The 27,910-nt window shown below is 41.0% G+C and overlaps 1 protein-coding gene across 2 annotated transcripts in view; it reads right to left on the reverse strand.

The window, feature by feature from the left end:
- FGF14 (fibroblast growth factor 14) overlaps positions 1-27,910 on the reverse strand; it is a 636,316-nt gene that overhangs the window by 210,334 nt on the left and 398,072 nt on the right. Inside the window, exon 1 of one of the 2 annotated variants that reach the window (XM_054012867.1) lies at positions 9,754-10,362. The exons of the other annotated variant lie outside the window; for it this stretch is intronic. Within the exon in view, the coding sequence (XP_053868842.1) occupies positions 9,754-9,946 (193 nt within the window). The 5' untranslated portion in view covers positions 9,947-10,362. Of the gene's footprint in view, positions 1-9,753; positions 10,363-27,910 lie in introns of those variants that run through there. 2 annotated transcript variants of the gene reach the window in all.

Below are 27,910 nucleotides of genomic sequence, written 5' to 3' on the forward strand. Positions count from 1 at the left end.
CTTGGAGGGCTAATGGGTAGCACATCCAATATCACTTTTTAAGCTTCCTCTCCAGTTGGGGCATTTTCTGCAGGTCTGGAGAGGCAAGACTATCTGCGCCCAGTACTGTCCTTTACCCCCTATGGGCCCAGTGTGGAATTTGTACACCCCATCACAACATCCAAGTGAGAGATTAAATCACAGAGACTAAGGAAATTGTTAAAATACATCTATTACAGAAAGGAGGTGGAAGTGTTCCCCACACACTAGCTGATTTGTTCCAATTGTGTTGGAGTGATTATGGAAAACCTACTAAGAAGTTGAAACAATACATATCAGGATTATGTGGCTGCATGGTCACTATTGTACAAAACTAACCAAAACTTGATCCTGTATGCAGAAAGCCTTGTCGGTTGGGGTTTTGTGTTTTTCCTTTTTATGTACCGCATCCATTTAAATCTTATATCATGCTTTCTACATCTACTTATTTCAGCCTTATTTTTGTTAGCTTTTGCTTTAAATACTTCACCACATGCTGAATTGCATGTTATTTGGGGTGTTTTGATTTTCTATAAAAATGGATGAATATGAAAACTTGCATCATAATTCAAGCAAATGCCAGAATTTTATTCAAGCCATGAAGAAGAGCATGGTCTAGTAGTTAGATCAATGAATTGGAAGTCAAGACTCATGGAATCTATTCTTCTCTGCTACTGATTTGCTGATTGGCCAAGTTTCTTATGGCTAAATAACAAGTGACCAAGCGCAGCCATCACACCAGATGATCATCTGGCCCAGGGGAGGATCTCCAGTTCCATGGAAAAATTTGTGGGAGGGAGAAAATTCCAATAGGAAAACCTAATGAGTCAAAACTTAGATTTTCTCTCATTTACCAGGTAGGTGGAAAATCTAAGCTCTCACATTCTGAAGGGAGTGTGGCTTGGAAACTTTGCAGAGCCCTAAGGCTTTGCAGGAAAATCAGGTTGCTGGTTCACAGATTTTGGACTTACAGTGCAGGGATCCAGACCCTTCTTGACTTTCCCATCTGCTTCCTCCATCACAGCATGGAACATTGTATAGATTTATATTTAGAAATCCACCTGGTTAGCAAGAGCACAACTTGGGAAGAGCAAATGCTCAATTCCACCTCACTCACTTTTGACATGCAGACACGTGCCACTTCTCCCCACCCATACCAGCCACCAGAGTTCCACCTTCTGTTAAGCCTGAAGAGAAGCTCAGAAGAGCTTGTGGTAGGGGGAGGAAGTATGTTATGGAGGTGCTGTTCCCTACCACGTGCCCTCTATTTCTGCTGGCTTTTGCTCCCCTCTACCTGTGCACATGTAATGGAGGATCAAACAATAAATGCCTCAGTTTACTCATATGAAAAAATGGATTCTATATGTCACAAAGGTAGTGTGTGTCTTAATGAGCGTTCAACCATAGTGTTATTTCTATATTTAAGTTCACTTATTGGTGTAATAGCTGTACATCCTGTCATCTGTGGTATGCTCAACTTCAGACAGAACTAAAAATCAGCGAGATGGGTAGCCAGAAGTCACCTACTATAGGACAGGCCCAACAAGGAAAATAACAGAACATCACTGGCCATCACATACAGCACCCAGCTAAAACCTCTCCAGTGCATCATCAACAATCTATAACCTATCTTCGAAAACGATCCCCCACTCTCACAGATATTGGGAGGCAGGCCAAACCTCACTTACAGACAGCCCCCCAACCTGAAGCAAATACTGACCAGCAACTATACACCACAGAAACACTAACCCAGGAACCAATCCCTGTAACAAACCCTGTTGCCTTCTATGTCCCCATATCTACCCTAGTGACACCATCATAGGACCCAGCCACACCATCGGAAGCTCATTCACCTGCACATCTACTAATGTGATATATGCCATCATGTGCCAGCAATGCCCCTCTGCCATGTACATTGGCCAAACCGGACAGTCTCTACGTAAAAGGATAAATGGACACAAATCAGACATCAGGAATGGTAACATACAAAAGCCAGTAGGAGAACACTTCAATCTCCCTGGACACCCAATAACAGATTTAAAAGTAGCCATTCTTCAACAAAAAAAACTTCAAAAACAGACTTCAAAGAGAAACTGCTGAGCTACAATTCGTTTGCAAACTTAACACCATCAATTTGGGCTTGAATAGGTACTGTGAGTGGTTGGCTCACTACAAAAGCAATTTTCCCCTCTCCTTGTATTGACACCTCCTCATCAATTATTGGGAGTGGACCACATCCACACTGACCTAATTGGCCTTCAACATTGGGTCTCCACTTGTAAGGTAAATCCCTTCTCTTCATGTGCCAATATATATTTATGCCTGTTTCTGTAATTTTCACTCCATGCATCTGAAGAAGTGAGTTTTTTACCCACAAAAGCTTATGCTCAAATAAATCCTTTAGTCTTTAAGGTGCCACTGGACTCCTCCTTGTTTTTGTGGCTAAAGACTAACATGGCTACTCCTCTGATACTTCAGACAGAACTTGCATTAATAGGAAATCTAAGGATACATCTACACCAGTGGTTTTCAATGGAGGTGCAGACCCTTTTGGAAATCTTAGCTATAGTCTGCGGACCCCCAGGGATCCATGGGCGACAGGTTGAAAACCAATGGTCTACACTATGGAGCCCATGCCGGCATAGCCCCTTAGTGTAAATGCAGTCTGTACCAACAGAAGGAGTTTTTCTGTTGATGTAGGAACACTGCCTCCCTGACTGGCATTAGCTACATGAACAGAAGCCCTCTTCCATCAACATCATTGTATCCACACTGGATGTCTTGTTGGCACAGATATGTCGGTCTGGGATGTGAGGGGTTTCATACCCGTGACCAACATAGCTATGCAGACATAGGCTTGGTCTACACTTAAAAGATAAGACAAAAAGAGCAATAGCTATTCTAGATTGTTCAGAACATCTTTTAGCTGCTTTAGTGTGCCACCAAAGTAGACAATGTAAAACGGGTTATGTCAGTTGCCCATTGCACAAAAATTAAATGAAAAAATGCCATCCTTTTTTGTCTTTTGGATTACTTAATTTTAAAATATTATATGGTGAGAGAGAACCAATTATCTACAAATTCCAAAGTTCTGCAGTCCATCGTTTTTAAAATAGAAGGCCTGAAAAATCATGACTCAAAAATGTGAACTTTCTTTGAGGCCCCATTTTTAATTCATTATAACTCAAACTGCTTAGCAGGTTTACTTCAAAATATTCAGAAAATTCAATCTCTACTCACAGGTTATGTGCTGTAAGTTTGGGAAGATATACTTTATTCTTCATGCAAAACAAAGAGGTTGAATCCTTTGTTTAAATGCAAAACAGAACCCAAAATTAGCTATGTCATTGCTACAGCTCCTCCATAATAAGTCAATAAGAGTGTATAGTAAAATTTCCCTTAGCATCTCTATTAGTCAGATTCTTTTAAATTCTATAATAAACTTTAATTATTACCAGGACAGGAATATTTTTTTAAAAAGTTCTTGAAATTTGGAGTCCTTAAAATGACCATTCATTTCATATTTCAGTATTTAGGCCAGTGAAGGAAGGCGTAAATTCACAACAAGAGAAGTAGATTTATGAAGGATTTTGTTTCTTAAGCAAGTGGACATCGCACAGACTTGAAGTGTCATCCAAGTCATGATAGAGCATAATGGTCACATGACAGTGTCTTTTTAACTAGAGGGAAGCCTGAACTGGTACTCAATTGGATCCAGATTCTCTAAACTTCAGGAGAACTCAGAGAGAGTCAATCACCTACAATGTTGTATTTGTTATAAATGAAAAGTTAAATCAGCAGTTGCAGGGAGGACGGAAGTGAAAAGAATAAAAGTGTAAGGAAGAGGACAGTATTCAGAATCAGGTAATTCTGAAATCTCCTTTACTCCAACTGGACATTCAGGATTGCTGGTAAAAATACACGTGTTCTAGCATATGTCAGAAAGAAGGAAAAGACAAAAAACATTACCACATGCTGGCAGTCTGCAGACAAAGGGGAAAAGGGATGCCAGCCATCCCTTAAATAACCTTTGGGAAAGTCCAGTGAAGTCTAAAATTTACTAATATTTATCAAATACACAATGCTAAAATGCTTCTATTTTATTTCTACTTTAACATAATATTTTAAGACTCTATGACAATTATATTTGTCTTTTTGTTCCTGAGTTATATTAATAATATGAGATGTTTTGTAATCATATAAGACACTTGATCACTTGTATGTTAAATGGTCACAAAGAACACTGCTATCGTTAAGTCAGGATTTAAAGCCCATATTGATATGAAACACTGCTGTAAATCCTTTATCATCTAAAATTACATTACAGTTTTAAAGGAGGAATTAACTTTTTTCATTTACTTCTCCTTTTAAAATTACATCCTTGACTCAGCACCATTGTTAGATCCACTAGAAACAGTTCAATACAAGGGACATTATAATCCCTCTATACTCTCAACCAAGTTGTTTGCATTAATTCACATTCAACATAATCAGCTTTAATATAGTTTTGATACATACCAAAACCTCTTTTCAAAACCAGCCTTCTATTTAAAGAAGAGCTTCCCACTCAGTTGGAAGTGTTTTGCCTGGGAAAGGCCTTGATACTCAATCTAAAACTAATTGTAGGACAATAAATTTTAAAAAATGAAAATGAACATGCCTACATTGGCAGCAACACATTTGTATGTTTTGTGTTTGCAATGATCTTATAGTTCTTCAATGGAGATATTTAGCAGCATTTTAAAAGAAAAAAATGAAATTGATTGTATACATATTTTATTACAAAAACAGGCTTATAGTGCCTGTCACCTTGGCAACTAGGCACTGCATTTAAAGAGATTTAAACACAGTTAAAAACAAAATCAGTCAAACACTTGGCAAAATAAATGGGCCTTACAATGTATATGAAAGATTGCTAAATGTCAGTCAAGAAGAATGAATTCCTAAGGGGAGACCTCAGTTAGGAAAGCCAAGCCAGTTTGTACTAATTTAGGAATAGCAACAGCTTCCAAACTGATCTTAATTTCTTAGGAATTCTAGATACAAATGGAGTGTTCTGATTTGCAGGGAATGAAATACATTTACATGTGTACACATGAATGGGTCTTGCTTTCAGTTCTACAAAAGCAAAAAAGACACTTCAGGTATTGCATTTCCTGAGAATTATTTTACTTCTTAGGTTGTGAAGTCACTCCCTGTCTGCTTCATCAATCCCATCTGATGTACACATTAATTGTCCCAAAAGGCACTTTTTCGAGTGATATATAGCTGTAGTAATTCACAAAAAAATAAACCTAGAAGTCTAATAGTCATGTCTTAATAACTGAAATCAATATATTCTCTGAACATAGTGAGATAGAGACAATCTCACTAGTATTAGCATAAAAAATTAGATGCAAAATCATTCCAAAATTGAGTAATATAAAGTTGGTATTAATATACATATACACAGTATGTACAATACATTTATTTTTATACATTTGAAATTATGAATACTACACAATGGAATAATCCAAAGAGATCTAATTAACCAGACTACAACTTTGGGGACCAATAAAGGATATAGATTTATAGGTTAAAATATAGGTTAACTAGAAGCTAAGAATGCAACAGGGACAAGTGGATGGTTTGAAATCATACACTTCATATGTAATGTAATTGCATGAGCTAAGGCATAGGAATTTATTTTCTGCTTTTCATTGCTTAGTCTCTAGTTATAGTCAGGTTTCATGCCACATGAAGCCTTCAAAATTCTGATCTGTCAGTCCTCTGTGTAATTGTTGTGTTGCATTAACTGAATCTGGAGAATATACAGAATTAAACTACCTTGTTCTCTAATCCAAAATGAAAAAGGGTGAGTTATTCTCGATACGTGTTTGGAATCAACGCCAGGGCACAGATTTTGGCTTCAAGAGTACAAGGAAATTAATGCCAGTGGTTTCTTCATCAGGTGGCAGTTGGCATAAATTAAAGATATTATAATATTAAAACTAAACATTATGAATCAAAGCTGTCTGATATATGATTGTGGTTTGTCTACTCAATAGCTTAATTAGGTAATTCTCTGATAGAAATCAATATCCACTATAGAGCTAAGACACATTAATCAAAATTATTGGAAAAAATATTTGAAACAAAACCACAGTTACATCTGTCATTATGGCTTTTATACCAGTAAATGTAAATAAGAATGTTCACCTTTCCCCACTCTGTATCTTTATAATATATACTACTACAATATGTCCATAAAGGGGTAACCCTGGACTGAAAATTAAACAACTATAGAGAAGCACCAATACAATAGAGGATATCTAGCTTTTAATAGCTTCAGAATCACATAATTTTTTCACAGATCAGCACCAGCCAACCAAGAAGCAGTATCAACAGGCATTTTAGGAAAAAAGCAGCATCTCTCTCAGCTGTCTGTTAACTTCAAAGATGTATGGACTTTTGTTTTGTGTATATAACCTCTTTGCAAGTATCAGAGTTACATTTTGTTTGGAATGAGTGATGTACTCTAGATTTCTCTATCAATAAATAATGAACAATTGTTGCATACTTCTATTCTGATATTATCATGCATGAGCAATCCAAGGAGTCCACTTGTCACATCTCTACTGGCTCATTTTTCACTCTTTGTTCTCATGACACTTCGTACATCATTTAGATAAGATTTATTTGTAAAATTCCCATTGCACACATCTGACAACAGATTTTTGGAAATTTATCACATTTTGCTCTTATTTCATGTCTCAACAATAAGTTTCAATGAACAATATGATGACCGATGGCCATATATTCTGACGAATCAGACAAATAGTAATGGAACTCTTGATTTTCTGCTTCGTATAATGATCATTTAATCAATGAACAGAATGAACTGCATATTTGTTTCACAATTACATATTCTAATTTTTTCTATGCCACAAGATATATAAATGATGAAATTTGCCCTCCACTTTCCACTCTTTCTCTCTCCCCGCTTTATCTACTTCTTGTATGTAACTTTGAATCCACAGGTACCTTATGCATCATCACCGCCACCACACTCACACACAGAAAAATGATTTTTTTCAGTATAAAGTTTTATGGATGAATAATGAATCTGTGCAGTTAAGGTGCATGACTGGATAAATATGCCTTTAAAAAGCTCTTAACATTGACATAAACAAAGGGCCTGATCCTGCAACCTTCACTAATAAATATTCCCATTGAAACCAATAGTGCTAACATGAGTTAGAGTTTAGATTATACTCCAATTTAGTTGAATTATGATCAGTTTCAGGAGCATTACTAAATACACTATGAAAAATCCATGATGCCGAATACAGAACTTTGCTGGAGGCATCTCTTCACTGTGGAAATGCTTGGCATCTAATGCTGTGAAGTGGTTATCATCCTCAAGTCTCCCTGAATTCAATAAGAGTTTTGCCAGTGTATGAAACTCAGAACTGGCCAAAAATGATCTTTCAGGAAGTGAATGTATTAAAGGAAGCCCTAGTAAATTTGTTTCCATCAAACAACTATAGAAGATAGATTGTCTGTTTTATAATAATCAATTATGGAATTTATTTGGTAAAAGTCAATTATAGATCTATATTTAAGAAATTACTCAGTCTAAAAATTAAGCCTACAAAGATTTTATTAATATAAACTCACACTAAATGCTCAAAAATGAAGTGTACAGTAATTTTATGCGGCCTCCATGTTAACTTTTAAAGTCTATTTCAGAAATCAGTTTTCAGAAATAAGAAGACAAGTTGTATACCACTTCGCAAATAATGGCAACATTTATCTTATATTCTACAATAATACAAGAAATCTGGGATTATTGTATCTTTATTGCTTCTTTTCACTGTATTTGAGACAACTGAAGAATAAGAAATAATTCTGCTGCAAATAATAAAACCATACAAAATAAAATGTGTTAGATCCTATCAAAAGATGCTATTTCAAATATGATTTACAGCAAGAAAAGGAAAGATGGATCAGACCAGGTAAATTCTTATGTCTTAGTTATTCATCAACTATATAAATAGTTTACCAACAACTGTAACTCTCTAGACCAAATTCAAATGGAAGGATACTTCTTTCCACACACTATATACACTATATTACAGCACAGGATGGAAGAAGCATTCTCTAATCTATTCAGAAAGAATTTGTTTTTTATTATAGTAAATAGCAAATACTGTAATATCTTTACTGATATTCTCCTTGCTTTTGAAGATGTTTATTTAAAATCTTCATCCTTTATAAAATATCCCTGTGTTTTAAAGCTATTTGCCTTCTGGGCATAAGTATGAGATAAAGTAAACACCGGTTCTAAATTCTGGAAGTATTACTCTTTAATTGGGCAATAAAATTAAGAAAAATTATAATTATAAATGTTCTTTGTCTTTTTATATAGTTTTATCCTTTTGTTTACACGCTTTAAATACAAAGCATTGAAAAAATGCAATCATGCTACTAATGTAAATTTGGAGACCTCTATTTATTGAGTATGCTGTAATCTACAGGAAGAAACTACAATAATCCACAGATTTTATCCTTTATATTAGGGGCCCTAACTTAACAATCAGTTAAAATATATATGTATATAATTTCAGCGTACACAGTATGTGATAATATCCCTCATGGTCCTTAAACATGCTAGTATGATACACTTCCTACTTTCAGAATACTGGAAATAAAATGATTCTCTCCTACTTAACTATTAAGAATGGGAGTCTAGAACAGAGTGCCTATACTGTGTGTAAAATGAAGCACATAGCATAATGAAACGAATCATTAACGATAGTTTGCTGAGGTTGCTTTGTCAGACACCGACCATTTAGAAGCTGTACAAATCGTTGTACTATTTGTCCTTTTAAAAAAAGGTTAATAGGCTGTGGTTACTAAAGCCCTTGTTATGTAGCCAGTAGTTAACAGCATCACGTAATACACTTAACTCTATCACTACCTCAATTAAAAGACTGTTTTCACCCTTTATTGCCTTGTAAAAACTAAAGCACTAAGTCGCTTATGTTTTTGTTGTTGTTGTTGTTGTTGTTTAAACAGGGGACCTATCAATTGTGAGCGTTGCTTTATTCTTCTGACTAGACTAGCGTTTGAGGAAACCTTTCTATATACATTACATCCTGAACAGTACAGGGCATTAACATACATCTGAACTACTACTCATCTATTTCAGTGCTGCCTATAAGGCGCTTTGTGAATGGGAGCGAAATACAAAAGACTTTGCATTACCCAGGAAGGCAACTAGTACAGGGAAGTAAAGAGGAAACCACACCTAAAGCCTATTTGGGGGATACTCTATTTACTACAGCTAACACCTAGGGAAAGTGTTATTATGTGCCATAGTGCATTATATTCTTGAGGAGGCGTATTCTCTGAGTAAGAAACTTCCCGGGCCAACAGCTGGATAGATCACACTGTACCACCGGGAACTGTTGGCTCTGCGATCTCCTCTAGCTAGTGTGTACATGTCTGTGTGTATTTTCCACCCAAGGCACTAGGTAGGAGATCACGGAGCTAGCGAGGGAACATAAGCGCCCGGAGAGCCGGACTGGGGCAGGCGCTAGCTGGGAGATTGCATTAGCCGCCAGCCCAGCACAGAGTTTGCCGCGTGTAACTTGCCCAGCTGCTGGCCGGCAGTGGCTCGCTACAGGTTGTCCCCACTCCCGGGGGCAGACAGACAGACAGAGACAGGGGCAGACACACACACACACACACCTTGGCGCCGCAACCTTCTCTTCTTCAGCCCGAAGATGCGGACCTTGGAGAAAATATCCACCAGGTTGCCATTGCAGAGCCCCCGGTTCTTACTGGGGCTGCTCCGCCTCCTGCTGGCCGAGGGCCGGTCCCAGTGCTGCTCCCTCGCTTGCCGCTTCTGGCGGATCAAGCCGCTGGCGATGGCCGCGGCCATGGCTGCTCCCGGCAGGCGGCTCCCGGCTCACTGGCCGGCCGGAGCGGAGACAGGGACTGGGCGGGCGCTGGGGCTCAGCCGCGGCGGGGACCCATCCCCGGGCGCCACGGACAAGCGAGACCCTCCTCCGGCTCCTCCAGCCGCAACTGCACCCAGGGGGCACCCGCGGCCCGGCGCTGTCACCGCATGGGCCCCCCGCCGCGGGTGCCACCTGCCCGGGCTCCGGCGCGGGGCTGGGCGCTCCGCTCGGCTGGCCGCCCCTCAGCAGCCGGCTCCCATTGCTGCCGCCGCTACAGCCGCCGCCTCCAGGCTCCTGGCTGGTGCCTGCCAAGTGCTTCAGAAATCAGCATCTGGAGAGAGCGCTCTCCTGCTCCGGGGGGAGAGCGGCAATCACAGCCGCGCCTCGGTGCCACCCCACCCCGCTGCGAGTCCCTCCGCCCTGAGCCGGCAGAGAAGGGGGCTGGGGCAATTTTCGGGGCGCGGGGGGAGAATTGTTAGTTTCTAACTGATCCCCCAGCAGCAGCCGCCGCCTCGGCTCTGCTCCCAGCTGGGGTTTCCTGATTGCAATGCGCGGCTCGCTCGCCGCTCTCCACAAACTCCCTGCTCTGGTTGGAGGGCGAGGCGCTGCCCAGCGGCTAATCCCAGGCGCAACCAAAGCCCCAGGGGAGGCTGGATCTGGGTCTCGCGCGCGCGCCAGTCCCTTTCCCCACACCCAGTCCCGAGCCGGCTGGCGCGGGGAGCGGTGGCTCCGCCACTTCGCCCAGCCAGCTCAAAGTTGCAGGGATCTCCCTTCCCTTGTGGAGGCAGGCTCGTCATTTTTCAATGGTGACACCATGAGGGAGGGGGAGCCAGCGCAGGGGGAGGGCGAACGCACGTGGTATAAAAAGACCCCTTCGCCTCTCTGCCAGCTGCAGCAGCACAGACATGGTGTGAACGCGATAATCCGGAGGGAAGTTAGCGAGCAGGGTGACAGCAAATAGCGGCCACACACACAAACTACCAAACCCAACTTCCCCTTGTGCCTCCAGCAGCCTGGGCCAAAGCCGGGAAAGTTGGGGGTGTGGGAGGAAAGGGAACGAAGGAGAAGTCATAGAGCGTCCAATGTAAACGCTCAACCTCACCCTCCTCCAGCCCTTCGTTCTGTATTGAACGCAAAGCTGCTTTAGTTGAATGTGAATCCCCAGCCACGTGCGGAGGGATGGAAAGAGAGACGAGCTTTCTGCTCCGGTGGGTGCACACAGATCTATGGCTCCCAAGACCCACCCGAGTGGGACCCATCATGATTTCCTTTTTCTCTAGCTAGTTGGAGTTTGGAAGTGAAAGCCCAAATATTCCAGACTGCCCATCAGACACGACCTGGAAAAGGTTGCTAGGCAAGCCGATTCCCGTCGTAAAAAAACCACTGGGCGTGTGAATGATTTAGAGCTGGTTAGACGGAAACACGCCTACGCATCTTAGGGAACCTTCCAACTAAAACCGACACACGCTCTTTGTCTCAGAGAGAAATAATACAACCAATATACTTTTAACCGAGAAGATAAACCAGCTAGTCTACAGGGCTTTATAACCACTGAATGCATTCAATGCTGCGCCTACAAACACCTGTATGTGGGCGACCGGGAGATGTATTGATCGCGCCCCTAATGGGCAATTTTTTTTTTTTTTTTATAAACTGTGGATGTGTTCGCTATTTTGCACTGACAATATGTACCAGGTACAGAAGATCCAAGAAGTTTTCCCCAAGGAGTTTACAAGCTGAAGTAACTAAACAAATAAGACGACACAATGGGTTTCACAGTCATTATTATCCTCTTTTCTGCAAGCATGGATTTTGGTCGAGCTAACTCCTATAATGGTTAAACCTTACAGTTACTGTACCGTGTATATAGTTAAATACATTTTATGCACAGGTCTCTGTGTGTGTATCTCCATTATATATACACACTTAAAAACGTGTTATTTTACTAGTCCTCCTTCCCACGTTTTGAAGCTTAAACACTCCCTTGCAAAATATATCACTTCGCAGTATAAAGCTTAACATGCTCAGTTATTTGAGCAGATAGTTCAGTTGCTCCAGTTTCGACCATTAGTTCCCTAAATCCTTTAATCTACAAAGGACTATTTTCATATCGAGGGCAAAAGCTTATGGAAGCATCTCCCTTACACACATATTATGGTAAAGCTGGAGCAACTCGGAGGAGTACACGCTCAATTAGATCTGGATAACACGTTTTAATTCTATTTTATTTCAGAGTGGCTCTAAACAGATTCAGCTAAATCATTCAGATTGGATTTTCTGTCTGGCGATTTCAACAGTGCAGCAACTTCCATAAAATCGCTACAATTACCCTAACTAATGCAATCAGAGGAGTTTTTAATTTGATTTTGTCTTAATTTTGCCTTCAACTTTCTGTTTTCACGCTGTATAACGGACGTTGTCTAAAATTACTTCCCTTTCTCAGATTCTTTCAAGGCTGAGGGGTTAGTCCACATTGTCTTCTTCTAATGGAACCACGCCGTCCTGCGACAGGACAATGAAACCAGACTAAGTGCTGAACTTCAGCATTTAAAAAGTGGGGCGTTTCCCTTGCTGTTGGAAGTGCCAGGACAAAAAGAAAAGGATCGTGGTTGTTTATGTAAGTAGGGAAAACAGATGCGCTAGACGACGGGAAAAAAGCAAGGACCCCCGACCCCCCACTACCATCTATCTTTAATTGCCACAGCGTTGCCCCGTGATTTAGCCAGACGAATTGCCTTAACAACTGCGATTCTGAATGCATGGGATCCATATTCCTTTCTGTGGAAGGTCCTTTCTAAAACACTACGTGATCGACAATTACAGCTCACTTTGTCGACTCTCTTTCAAACAGAGCTTCATCGAAACTTGTGAAGATAATTCAGTTTGTCACTCTAAATCTGAAATTTTTTGCCGTGGCGTACGAAAAGGGAAGGTGTGTTTCCTACTCCAGAGATCAGACATAAAAAGCTCCCGGTTTGCGTCTCAGAAATGCAGGGTAGTTGTTTACAGCTTTAGGTACACCAAAGAAAACTCAAGGGAGCCCTCTGCTGTCTTAACCTGTGATAAAATGTGTGCAATTCTAGTCAGAGTGAAGGTTTTGCTAACAGATGGATTTTGGACGTCTTAAGGTCTACTAATTACATTGTGTCCAGGAGAAAACTTTAATCTCTGATGTATTAAAAAAAAACTATTTTCTTTCTGATTAAGAAAAGTCTGGTTATATAAACACACCGAGGCGGTGGGGCAGTGCTAGATTTTCAATATTTTCTGTTTTCCCATCTATTAATTTCTAACTACCAACCTACTGTTTTCCTAGAAACATTTCTAAAATGTAAAAAAAATTCAAAATTTGTAAATTATATGTTTTGTTATGAGTGTTGTAAATTCACACTCAAATTGTTTAAAATCGAAGTAAACGGCTTCCTATATAATAGAATTAAAGTGCCTATAAATAGTGTCTCAAATCAAATTCATTTTGGGCTAGATGCATCTGGCTATGTAATTAAACAAAGTCATACAGTTAACCATGTGAATTATTTCAAAGATTAACCTAATTCTAAAGTGTCCCCTTTAAGTGATAAAACTGCTATTGGATAAAGTAACAAACATATGCTAATTAACATTTTTTCTCTCCACATATTAACAAAACACTTTTATATCATGGGTTTCTTGTTTGCCAATGTAGATTCCATATTGCCTTTATACTCTAGCTTGAGGTTACCTAAAGCCATTTTTTTTTAAATTACAATTTACAAGCCTTAACAGCTACAATCTTTTCACCAGATGTTGGTATCCTTTCATATCGATATTAGACTGAAGGGATTACAGGCAGCAGTTCACGTCTTTGTAAAAGCGCACAGAGAATACATAGTTATTACTTTTATAGATCAATTCAATAAAGGCACCTGAGGAAAAGTTAGCTGTACAAAAGAGTGCTAGTAACCAGTGTTTCCAAAGGGAGAAACACCAGATTACAGATTGATACTAGCAGATGGTTTGGTTTCATGAGATCTAGTCATTTTTTTATTCGGTTTGCTTGCCAACAAAATGTACACTCAGTCGTTTCTTGTCTTATTAAATAAACTAGAATCTGAAGTTGTAAACTGTTTATAAATCCACAGTAATCATTATTTCAGGATTCTGAATCTAGATATGAATAGAAATTCTCCTAGACTATTGGAAGTTGAAGATAATTTTATATATCACTGCAAAGACAATTTCTCCTAGATTTGCAACATGGTCCTCAGATTTAGCTTATGCCTCAGTCACAATGTAAACAAATACATTATGCAATTAACATTCCTTTTTTTAAAAAATAACATTTTAACTTTTATAGCCAGATTCTACCAATGTCACTTGCATTGAGTAATTACATACCCATCAAGTAGCAAGGAACTACTCCTGGAGTAAGGTGCTATTACTCAGTGTGAGTAAATGTGTCAGAATCTGGTCCATAGTAAGAACTTATTGCACATCTAGGAGAAGATACCTTTGTAATGACAGATGATCTCCCTGTCATCTCCTAATTCTGATGGATATGACCGAACTCAGTGGGTCAGATTTGACTCAGGGTTGCATTGTCATGTGCTAGTCTCACCCCAGAGGCAGACAATTTGCCCGCAAACAGTGTCTCTGCTTCAACCACCTCTTCCAATGGTTCCTATATAGCTGCCCACTGAAATGATATCATCCCTTTCCTGATAAAAACCCTGGAGGGGAGTAAGCAGTAGTAATCCAACTGAACTTGGATCCCTAGGGCCTATATATAATTTATACATGTCAAAGAACACACTTAGGAGAATCTGGCCCAATGCTTATACTCTGCAGGGTTTTATGCATACCACCCAAAGGTTTATCAACATTAAAAAAGTAATATTTCATATGAATATACCCGTATAAACATATGAAGCTGAAGATTAGAAATCCCTTTGCAGACAGCTTATGTGCACCCAGTGGTGAGAATAAAAATAAAAATCTGTTTGTGCAATAAGGTTTAAATGCATTTGAAATTACGTGTGTTGCAGGCATTCATGACTGCTCACCTGGAAATCAGTCTGCTTATGAGTTACTGTTACTTATCTGAAGATGATGATTTATGCTGCTGAGCATTTTAATTCTATGTTTTGTTTGTGTACTCTGACAGAAGAATGAAAGTATCAGAGAAACAAAGAAACAAATTATTTTCTTCACTCGGACATTTCCAGTGTAACACAGAAAGTGAAAATGACAATATTAGGAAATATTGCAATTTTAAAAACCTAAATTCACCAACACAGAAATCAGTGGGTTAGAATCAAATTTAATAAGCACAGACACTTCAGCATGTGTAACTACACATTACTCACATTGCATGTATGTTGAAGACACCCACAATACAATCAAGGAGCCAAATTCATACTTCTTGAACTCCACTGACTTTAATGCATTTACCGCACGGATGAATTTGGTCCAAGATGTTTGGATGTTCAGTATGAACACCAAACCCTGCTACACGTTACTGTTTACACAGTAAAGGAAATGTTAATAAAAGGAATGATTGACATTTTAATTAGTTTTATATCTTTATATTTTTCAAAATTAATATTTGCTATCAATGAGAGAAGGGGAGGAAGAACATGAAAACAATACACATTAGTCAAGAGGGCCTGATCCAAAGGCCATCCAAGTCACAACAGTCTTCAAGTCTTCGGTGGGCTTTGTATCAGGCCCTGTTGTGTGACAGGTAATGTTGAGTTCACATTCTCTTTCTCCCTCCCCCACTTTTCTCATTGATAGTTTGTAAATTCAGTTTACACAGTAAAAAACACCTATCTTAAAATAAAGTCCAAAAAAGAAATTGATAAAATTTAAAAGAAAGGCATGTCTACACTGCACTCTAAGCCTGGGCTCTGACTCAGGTGTAAACCCAAGCCCCCCCTTCCAGCCATACACAAATCAGCCTAACTCGGGTCAGAAAGCACTTGGGGACCAGGTTCTAGGACTCTTCTAGGGGGTTGGGTCAGAACCCAAGGCACTGTGATGCAGATCCAAGCCCTGCCATTTTGCAGTGTGGATGCAGCTCAAGCTGAAAACCTAAGTCAGAAGGTCTGTGTTGTGCAGTATGTATGCATTAGCACAGCTCTGAGACCCAGGTCCAGCAACTGTAAATCCAGGTTTACAATTCAGTGTGGATGATCAAGGGGAAGGCTTGGAAACGCAAGCCCACAGCCCGGGTTTCACGGACCCGGGTTTACAATGCAGTGTGAACATACCCAAAGAAGCAAACAATTCTACAACACGTTCATCCATCATACACTAGTGTACAAGAATCATAAATTTTATTAAAGATAAAATTCTCAAGGATGAAAAACAGGTATTCTAAAAGGTCTGTAGGGTGGGCTGAAATTCTATAAGAGTTGGGTGCCCAGATTCTTTATCAGTCCTTTACTGTTACTATAGTAAAGAACGTGTAAAATAGCACAAACACTTTATTTTACATAGCCCACTTACAGAATATTGAGTGTGGCTTTTTTCATTTCCTCAGAGCTTCATTTACATTTTCTATATTTGTTACTGTAATATGGCCTGATGCAAAATCCACTGAAGTTAATAAACATTGACTGCAATGGGCTTTGAATGCAGACCATGTACATCCCAGCTATATTTCTGAAATTTAACTCAGACCTACAGCCAGGGATATTAGAGTGGGTAGCTGTAAAGTGCATTACTGAAAATAAAGTCAAGAAGTAGTTAATTTGTTCCTTATTTTGTAAAATGTTTTTCACGGTGAGACTGACCCTGCAGTCCTCATTCAGGAACTGAAGTCAATAAGAGTTTTAGCTAAGTGAAGTTTATGGGAATGGGTCTATTGTAAGCAATTACTTGAGAGTTTAGGTATACACATTTAAATTGACAAGTGAGTCTGTGAAATAAGAGATAGAAGCTTTTGAACACATATTGAGGTGGCAAAGGTCTTCAACTAATCTGCTTACTCTATTTCTCCAAGCTGTTTTCTAAGGCCTTGTCTACACTACACAGTTTTGTCAACAAAAGTCAGGTTTGGTTGACAAAACAGTGGATGTGTACACACAACAATACTCCTCCAGCCAATTTAACTCTCCTGCTATGCTGACATCATAGAACCACCTTGATGAACGTCATAGAGCTTTTTGCGACAAAGCCTGAGAGATGCAGTGTCAGCGTAGACACTCCACTTACTTGTGTCACCCTAACTGGCCTTAGGGTGACCAGACAGCAAGTGTGAAAAATCAGGACAGGGGGTGAGGGGTAATAGGAGCCTATATAAGAAAAAGACCCAAAAATCGGGACTGTCCCTATAAAATCAGGACATCTGGTCACCCTAACTGGCCTCCAGGAGGTGTCCAACACTGCTCTAGTAAGCAGTTTCTACTCTTCTGCCTTGCAGCCAGGTACACAGGCATGCACCACTCCCCCTTTAAAGCCCCAGGAATTTTTGAAATTCCACTTCCTGTTTGCTCAGCGTGGACAGCTCACATCACATCTTCCCAGCTGACCATGCCAGCTTTCCACAACAAACACACTCCTGTAGGAGCAGGATTTTATAATTGTACTATGAGAATTAATGTATGATTTGATTTCATCCTGCCAGCCACCCATTTTGAATAGCAGAAAGGAATGACAGACCAGAACAATCCTTATGACTGACTATGGTCACCCTTTTGTTTTAGGATAAATTATATTGTCTACTATGGTTTCCTATCTGTATTACAAATTAGGCACTCTAGTTAAATATACATTTCTTTGTTTTAAGGTTTTAGTAAGTAAAAGACAGGATCTTGTATTGTATCTATGTTAAGGAGATTAGAGGAATGTTGAGGGTCTGAAGCTTCAATGTGAATTGTTTTAGTTATAAGTTTTAGCAAGGCTTAATTTACAATGTATTCTGTTGAATATAAAATACTGCTGTCTGTATACCTTTGAAGGTTTCTGTAAGAGATTGTTTGTGTGAATGAGGAATACATGCATCAGGAAAAGATAAGGTGTGAAAGCCATCACAAATGTCCAGATGGTCAAGAAAAAGTGAGAGACTTGGAAAAAACAGGAGACAATCAAAAAACATCCATTGTATCTGATGCTAAACATGTTAGCAGCATTGACGACCTCAGAAGTGAGGCAGGCACCCCTGAATGCAAGACAACAAATAGGAGATAACGATGGGAAGCCTGACAATAACCATCAAATGATAACAGCAGAAAACCCCAAGATTAACACCACTTAAGGACTAATATTTACAGGATGACATTGCAAAATGCCTGGACTCAAATGTGAATTTACAACTATAAAGCTGGGGTGTTTTGCCATGGAACTCTGGGTTCAGTCCTGCAAAGCCTCGGAGCATCAGATTGCGACCGACTGAGCCCAGCTCCTCACTCATGCTCAATCTAACTGGCCATTAGATTGACTCAAGCTACAACAGACTGGTAACTATAAACAGCAAGTGGCAGGACTCTGTGTGTGTGTGTGTGTGTGTGTGTGTGTGTGTGTATGTGTATGTGTATGTGTGAGAGAGAAGCATATGCTAACTGTTGTATTTTCAATAAATGCGGCGTATTTCTCTTTTCTCCCTGAAAAGATCCCATGTGCTTTGTATAGCATAACACTCCCACCTAGAGTACACTAGAGTTGCTGGATCTTCTGGGTTTGTGGGGAGAGGAGGCTATGCAGTCGCAACTCTGATCCAATTGCTCATGATATGAATGAGAAGGGGCATGAAAGGGACAAGCAGCAGTGCTGGGCTAAGATCAAGGAGGTGAGGCAGGCGTATCAGAAGGCAAAGGAGGCCAACCATCGCTCCGATGCGATGCCAAAAACACACCGCTTCTACAAGGAGCTGCACGCCATCCTCAGCAGTGACCTTACCTGCACTGCCAAGAATCCTGTGGATACTTCAGAGGGACAGGAGGCAGCAGCTAGCAGAGTCAACCCTGAGGATGAAGTGGTGGACAAAGAGGTCGAGTTGGAGGAGGATGTGGGATAGGCGACAGGCTTGTCAGTGGTGTGGCGAGCCAGGACCTCTTTTTGGCTTCAGAGGGGTCTAGCCAATCCCAGCAATCCAGCTCTGGCGTGCCTGTAGCAGGAGAGGGGATCACTCATTTTGCTTTGATAGTGCAGTTACATGAGGTTGAGGTGTCCTTAATTTTGTTATATGGTGCACATGGGAGAAGGGATCGAAATTAACAACACTAGATACTGTTTGCATCTGCTTCACATTCCCCTGTGTAGCTACACAGTGGGGGCCCTGCGGCAAAGTTTGTTAATCACACTGAGATCTCCCAGGAATCCTCCATAGAGATCTCTAGGAAATTTTCCTGCAGATACTCTGCAATCCTCTGCTTAAAATTTCTTGGCAGAGCTGCTTTGTTTCTTCCCCCATTGTAGGAAACTTTGCCATGCCAATCAGCAATTACTTCTGAAGGAACCAAAGCAGCACACAGTGAGCAGCATACAGACCCAGTCAGAAGCCGCATGCATGCAGGAGATGCACCCTTGCATCTTCGGTTACTCTCAGAAGTGTGATTTCAGCTTTGATCGCCTTTGCCTGTGGAAAATGGTGCCAGTATTCAGAATAGTGTTTATAGGCACCTGTATTGATCCCATTCTGAAACCACCCAGACCCTTTGTCCTGTCTTGCATCCCCAGGCTGAACACGCCATGTTTAGTGCTCTCACCGTGCTTGCCAAGGGAAAGTGAGACATAGGTGTATGTAACTTTTATGATTTAAGGCCGTGAGTGCACACACAATACTGACTCTGTGTTGTTTCTTTTGTTTATGCAGATGTGCCCTTGAGGGCCAGCTCCTACACACTGGTGGAACACCTCTGTCAGATAAGGAGGCAAAGGAGGAGGAGTAAGGACAACATGTTTTGCAAAGTATTGCAATCATCAGATGAGGGTGATAGTGAGCACAGAGTGTGGAGAGAGACTATAAACCACAAACTAGAAATGGATTGCCAGGAGAAGACACAGGGCCAGGAGCGGATAATACTGGGTCAGGAGTGGATAATAAAGCTCATGGAGGACCAAAGAGAGATGCTGAGGTACCTGATTGCACTGCAGGCAGAACACATGTGTGCTCAACTCCCCCTGCAGCCCATACAGAACTGCCTTCCTTGCCCTCTCCAAGCTCCTCCCACACATTTCTCTCATGTTCCTGGCCCATTGCAGTACCCCTTGCACTGCACCCGTAGGGACATTTTCCATAAAAACAGCTAGACTTTCACACAGCTGTGAGATCCTCACTTCAGAGGGTGCTGCTCACTGTCATGTCCCTTGTAAGAAATGTTAATGTCTGTATTGCTGTTTAATAAAAAATTTGGCTTACAAAGACCATAATTCTTTATTTGTGACCTACACAAGGTGGCTGCAACAGAAATTTATACATGGTGGCAATCAGCACATTTGCTGACTACAATTAATGCTCAGGCAGGAATCATTACAAGCGTCATTCAATGTGGTAAGTAAACAATGTCTGGCTCATTTCATTACAGACAGACACATTACTGAGGATCATTGTTGAAAGCCTCCCTGATTCAATAAGCCCCTCTAATAGTGCTGGTGTCTGGCTGCTCAAAATCAGCCGCCAGGTAATCCACTTCAGTGCTCCACCCCTGGGGAAATGTTTCCCCCTTGGCTTCACAAATGTTATGCAGAGCACAGCAGGCTGCTATGACCATGGGAATATTTTCCTCATTGAGGTCGAACCTCTCAAAACGGCAGCACCAGTGACCCTTTAATCTGCCAAATGCACATTCTATGGTCATTCTGCACCTGCTGAGCCTGTTGTTGAAGCACTCCTTGCTGCTGTCAAGGTTTCCAGTGTATGGCTTCATGAGCCACGGGAGTAAGGGGTAGGCTGGGTCTCCCAGCATCACTATGTGCATTTCCATATCTCCTATTGGAATCTTCTGGTCTGGAAAGAAAGTCCCTGCATGCAGCTTTCTATACAAGCCAGTGTTCCTGAAGATGTGTAAGTCATGCACCTTCCCTGACCTCCCAACGCTGATGTCAATTAAATGACCCCGGTGATCCACTAGTGCCTGCAGTACCATAGAGAAGAAGTCCTTTCTGTTGATGTACTCCACCATAAGATGGTCTGGGGCCAAAATTGGAATATGCATGCCATCTATTGCCCCACTGCTGTTAGGGAATCCCATTGCTGCAAAGCCATCCTCTATGTCCTGTACATTGCCCACAGTCACAGTCCTTCGTAGTAGAAGACGATTAATGGCTCTGCACACTTGCAACACCACAACCCCCATAGTGGACTTTCCAACTCCAAACTGATTCGCAACTGACCATTAGCAATCTGGAGTTGCCAGCTTCCACACAGCAATTGCCACACATCCACTGTTACGGCAGGTCTCATTGCACCACAGGGCGGGGGCAAGCTCCACACAGAGTTCAAGAAAAGTGGCTTTGCAATATGAAAGTTCTACCACCACTGCTCAGCATCCCAGACCTACATCACAATCAGATCCCACCGCTTAGTGTTTGTTTCCCGAGCCAAATAGCGACGGTCCACCATGTGCAGCTGCTCCATGAATGCCAATATCAATCTAGAATTGTTTCTTTCCATGCCACACAGCAGGACAGGCAGCATGGATTCCTGTTCAGGTTTACAGCTCATGAAATACTGCAGGATCAGCTGCACACAAAGTTTACAGAAGCAGTTGAAAAATGGCACGAAATGTAGTTGGAAGCCCTTGGAATTATGGGATGGAGAAAACTGCATTATGTGGCGGTGATCCCTCCCCCATTATACACTACGATCCACTCCCAAAACTCCTAGCAGAGGAAGGTGGTGATCTGCACAATGGGATAGCTACCCATGGTGCACTGCTCTATCTGTAAGTGCTAGAGCACCAACTGTGGACGCACCCTGCCAACACAAGGAACATGCACAAGCGATGTAATTACAGTGGTTTATGATTGTCAACATAAGTCAACTTGACTCTGGAGTGTAGACATGGCCTAATATACTTTTAAATGATTGCACGTACTTTAGCCCAGTCTTGCATGGGCATACAGGCATGCTTAACATTACTTACTGTGAATAGTCCCACTGAAGTCAATAGAACTAATCAAAGCGCATATGTATTTGCAGGACCCAGGCCTTTGCAGTTATATGTTAGAAGCAAGTCCTTCCCTTTGGTGTCTGTCCTTGAAATATGGAAATCAGAAGCTAAGATACAAAAACATAGAAACCTAAGAATTATAATACCAGAGATCCATTTAGTCCAGTATCCTGTCTCCTGAAGTGGCCAGTACCATTTGCTTCAGGAGGAGGTGAAAGAAAGTCTACGAAACACAACTATGAGATAACCTCTACACAAGGAAAGTTTCTCCAAACCTCTATTAATTAGAGGTTGGCTTATGCCCTGGAGCATGAGAGTTTATATCACTTCTGAAACTCTTGGTTACTTTTCATTTCTTACTGTAATTTTGGATAATCATGTTACCCATATAAACATCTAACCCTTTTTAAAATCCTGCTAAACTATTTGCCTCAATTATATATTGTGGCAATTAGTTCCACAGACTAATTGTGTTTTGTCTGGAAAAGCATTTCCTTTTATTGGTTTTAAATTGCACTCAAGTTCATTCAATGTCTCCTTGTTCTTATATCATGATAAAGGATTAAGAAGCTCCCAAAGTAGATTCTCTATGCCATTCATTAATTTTGCATATCTTTATCATGTTACCTTTTATTCACCTCTCTCTAAAATAAACAGCCCCAATCTTTTCAATCTTTCTTCGTATAAGAGCTTTTCCAAGCTTGTAATCACCCTCAACATTTGTCACTTTACCCTCTCTATTTCTGCTCTAACTTTTTGAGATGATGAGACCAGATTGGAACATCGGTATACTGTTACCTAAAATAATGATTTCCATAAAGACTTTCTGACCCAACCTTAACTCCCAATTCACAGATAGATCATTGAACAAAATAAAAACCAGCACCACACCACCTTAACTCTGCTCCCTAACAAAACACTCATAATAACTAAAGTGTAACTGACATTATCCACTCTTCACTAAAACTTTAATCACAAATTAGCACTTTTAAAAGTTTTGCTGAAGTGGTTTTTGTTTTTTCAGGACATGATACACTTCACATTCACAAATTGGCACATGTGTTATTTGATCTGCTTGTTCAAACACAGGGAAAAAAACAGTGAGGTTTTTTAAAAAAAAAACAGAAAACAATAATAAAATCGTAGGTTTTAAATAGATCCCTTTCAAGGGAGTCTTTACACAAAGATACACACTCAAGTTAGCATTTTTGTAAGCTGTCTTGTGTAACCTTACTCAGTGGTCCCTCAAACTCCCCAGAACTCCTCCATCACTTACTTCCATCCCCTTTGCCCCACCATAGTTCAAACTCTCCCTGACTCCTTTCATTCATTGCTCAGTTCTCCCTTCTCCCTTCCATGGCCGTCTATTCACAATATCTCACCTCTCCTCTCTACAAATGGCCTGGTCTTGAAGCTCCTTGCTGGGATCTACTCCCTCAGGAAGCCTAAATGGTCTAGTTACTCCTCAATGAGCCTAAATAGTCTTGTCGGGGACTAATTAAGCCAACTAAGACTCCTGGGTCTGTAGGAGAGGTCTCCAGAAAATGCCAGCTATCCAAGTTCCATCCCTCCCATCTCCCACAATATTCCCCCAACCAAATGCCTTTTAACACCCCTAGGCTCTCTCCATATCCCCTGCAATGTTCTTTCTACACCACTCTCATGCAACGCTCCACCAATTTCTTGCCACCAACAAAATGTTCCACCCACAATAACTCCTTCAAACAACCCTGATCCCCACTTGCTCATTCTACAAAACCACAGCTACCCCCACCTCTGCTTTGTTATCTATTCACCCCACCAAGGTCTAGGGAGACTTTAAGGGAGGCTCCACCCTGAAAAGGTTAAATAGGCTGGTCATAGCACTGTCTGGCTTTCATGTGGGCAGAGGTATAGACCTCTTGCAGGTCCTCTGCTCCTGGACTCCAGCTATCCACTGTGAATTGCTGAAGGGTCAAGGACTTATCAGAAACTGCCAGGATTCTGGAAGGGGTTGACAGAACTGGGTGAGTTGTGGGGCACTGAACCCAGGTAATCTGGATGAGATAATGGAGAGGTAGGAAAAGGGAGAGAAAAGGGGAGTCATTGAGCTCAGGTACACATGTTCCTTCAGCAAATGTATATCTGCTATGGTTGGATGGAGCAGGGCTCCCCTCATGACAGACCTCACTTGAGGAAGTCAAGTGACTGGAGAAACACAAAGACAGCCAGGGAGTAGAGTTGGCTGCAGAGTGGAGATGGGTGGTGCTAGAAAACATGGATTGGCTGGAGAATGGAGACAGGCAGTGAAGAACATCTGAAGAAACTGAGCTAGAGACTGCCTGAAATTCTGGGGAACTGGCCTGGGCAGGAAGTGGGTTAAACAAACAATCAGAAGTGGTCCAGGAAAAATCTTTGCATTTCTGTTAAAGACAAATCTAACCAACTAGTTTTCATCCTGTTCCATACTTTTAACAACAGAAAAAAGTTTCAAGCCCCTGCTCCCATGTAGCCATAAAGAAATGAGAGTGGTCACGAATCCCCTGAATCTCCTTTCTGAGGGGACTGTGCCTTCCAGGATGAGAATGCAGACCTTAACCATCACTCAGACTTACACCAAACAGTACACAGAGCTTTTCTTCCATGAGGCACAGTAGAAGCCTGGTATTTTAATAAAAACAAAGAATCGTAAAATAATTTAGCAGAAAATTTGTTCAATTACTGTAAAGGCTGCTAATTCAAGTGAAGATTAAACAAACAGTACAGAACAAATTAGAGCTGGCTAATAAATGGAAAAATATGTAAAGTTTTTGGTTGTTTTTCATTAAGATTTCAAAAATGTTGATCAGCTTTAAAACAAATTAATTAAAAGTAATTAAAAAACTGTGAAAATGCCACGTCAGTCCCAGATCTGTCTTCTTCAAACCTTATACACAGGTTTAACTTTACACACGTTGAATAGTCCTACTGGAGACAGGCTGGACAATGGTAAGGCAGAGACAATATAGATCTTCTTCTATTCCCAGTAAAGTTAATAGCAAAACTTCCTTTTGATTTTAATGGCACAGGATCAGGGCCTTCATGCCAGTACTTTGGTACATGAAGTACTTTGGTCCTGAAGTCCCATGATGAAATCAGAATCTAAACTTTCATTTTAAAAAACATGCCATTTCTAGTTCACACACACACAGGCACCGACTTTCCAAAGTGCCGGGGGGTGCTCAACTCCTGGTTCTGACCCACTCTACCCTCGCCCTGCCTCTTCCCCCCCCCATCAACCCCCGCCTTGCCTCTTCCCATCCCTGCTCCGCTTCTTCCTGCTCAGTTCCACCCCTCTCCCAAGCATGCTGCGTCTTTGCTCCTTCTGCATGCTGCAAAACAGCTGTTTGCAGTGGGTGGGAAGTGCAGGGAGAGAGGAGGAGGCGTAGATCCGCGGAGCCACTGACTGGTGGGAGGCACTGGGGGAAACTGGTTGAGGGGCTGCCGGTGGGTGATCATCACCCAGCATTTTTTCCCCGTGGTGTTCCAGCCATGGAGCACCCATGGAGTCGGCGCCTATGCACACACATAATACAACAAAAAGCTTAAAGATTAGGTACCTGTAAAAGAAAGTGAACAGAAAAGAAAGGAAATCCCAAACTACAATGAAGTCAGTCTTCGTTTCCTCCCTTGCTAATCTAGCCAGGGCAGGATTTAGTCCATAATCTCTTCCACATATCTACCTTCTTGGATTTCACCTCAGTTTTACAACCAGTGACAGTAATTTTTGTTATTTTTCCAAGTGATTGAAAATGGACTCTAAAATGGACTATTGCTTGAGTGTCAAATTTATTTTTACAAGCAACAATAAGGATGCCTTGCCTCAGAGCAGAAATCTGGTCTTAATCCTACAATGAGCTTCCTCTAGAGTCAGAACAATTGGCAGAGCATGAAAATATATAAACTCTTGTACATAGATTGACTAGTATTCTCAAGGGAAGGTTTTTCTAGTCACCATGAAATAGACAAAAATATAGGAGAAATTGTAATGAATGTATTTGCATTCTCTTGCTCAGATTCATCACAAATCTGAGAGAAGGGCTAATAAAAGGAAGTTTCTTATGGAGTGATACATATTGCTTTATAATTCATAAATACTAGTAAAACAGCACTGTACTGAACACTGGAATTGTGACATGAAAATTCCCAAAACAATAATCGATGTGAGAGAAAAGAGATAGCCTCATCTCAGCAGTGGCAGCAAGCCTTGCTGAAGTATATATTTCTAAACTACACAAAGAGATGCCCACAAAACGTCAGCCCCTGGAATAAAGGAGATAAGGGAAATATTTGCCAATATATCTGTAAGGAATTGTTTTTTTCGGGACAATAGGAGAGAATACTTACTATGTACTCAAAGTCTCCATTTTACATTCATAGGCATATTGTTTTATCATATATTTAGACTCCTTTAATCCTTCATACCATTTAAAACAATTAATGCGTAAATACATGAAATGTATGTGTTGCTAAGAAATGATAAAATCCAGGGAGATTCTAGGGAAGTGGAAACCAGACTATATCACTGAATAAAAACAAGTAGTCTGTCTGCATGTCATAATATTCATACATTTCCAGCTAGAGTTTTACATTTTTAATTCTTTTCTGTAATGTTAGCTTAATTCACTGAGAATAGAAGATCAGCCTACTTTAGATGCTTAAGGAATCCAGGTCACACAAAGCCATAGGTGTTATCTCTTCTACAGTCCAACATATGCATACTAATTAATTGTGTCTGAGAGCGTCATAGCCACCCATTTTAGCTCAAAAGAAAGTGGGAAAAATCCAATTTCCTAGCCAGGGTGAGAAAACAAGTCACTAATGCTATGTTGACATTACAGCCTATGTCGGCATAACTTAGGCTAGGTCTACACTACCCGCCTGAATCGGTGGGTAGAAATCGATCTCTTGGGGATCGAATTATCGCGTCTCGTTGGGACGCGACAATTGATCCCCGAATCGACGCTCTTACTCCACCAGCGGAGGTGGGAGTAAGCGCCGTCGACGGGAAGCCGCAGAGGTCGATTTTGCCGCCGTCCTCACAGCGGGGTAAGTCGGCTCCGATAGGTCGAATTCAGCTACGCTATTCACGTAGCTGAATTTGCGTATCTTAAATCGACCCCCCCCCCCGTAGTGAAGACCTGCCCTTATAAACCACCCCCCCTGAGCGACATAAGTTAAGTTACACCGACGTAAGTGTTCATGTGCATAGCACTATGTCAGTGGGAGAGCTTCTCCCGCCGACATAGCGTCTGCCGTTCGCGAAGGTGGCTTCTTTATGCCAACCGGAGAGCTCTCTCCTATCAGCATAGAGCATCTTCACCAGATGTGCTGCAGCGGCGCAGCTACATCAGTACAGCTGTGCCGCTGCAGTGCTGTACGTATAGACATGGCCTTAGAATGTACACTCAATACACAACTGACAAGATCAAAAGCCAGTGTTTGAAAAGGACATTTTAAAATGAGTTTTCCACAGAGGCTGCATTTTTCTATAATAAAAACAAACGTGATATATATATATAAGGCCAAGGAAATTGCACTTTTTGTAACTGTGTCAGCTGCAAACAACAGATAAGATACCTTTACTAAATGTACCCAGTAGTCTTAACCTACGGTCTTGTCTACACACAAAGTTGCACCAGTTTAAGTAAAAGCATATTTTAAAAGTGATTTAGAGCTTATCTACATGTGGAATTAATCAGGGCATCAATAAATTAAACACATTTTAATCAATGCAGCACAGCACTGTGTGGAGACTTGGGGTTTGTCTACACTGGGAAACTTCCTGGCATTAATATACCAGTATAATTATGCTGCTATACTGGTATAACT

Source organism: Malaclemys terrapin, chromosome 1 (genome assembly GCF_027887155.1).
Source record: "Malaclemys terrapin pileata isolate rMalTer1 chromosome 1, rMalTer1.hap1, whole genome shotgun sequence".
In the NCBI taxonomy this organism is placed as follows: domain Eukaryota; kingdom Metazoa; phylum Chordata; order Testudines; family Emydidae; genus Malaclemys; species Malaclemys terrapin.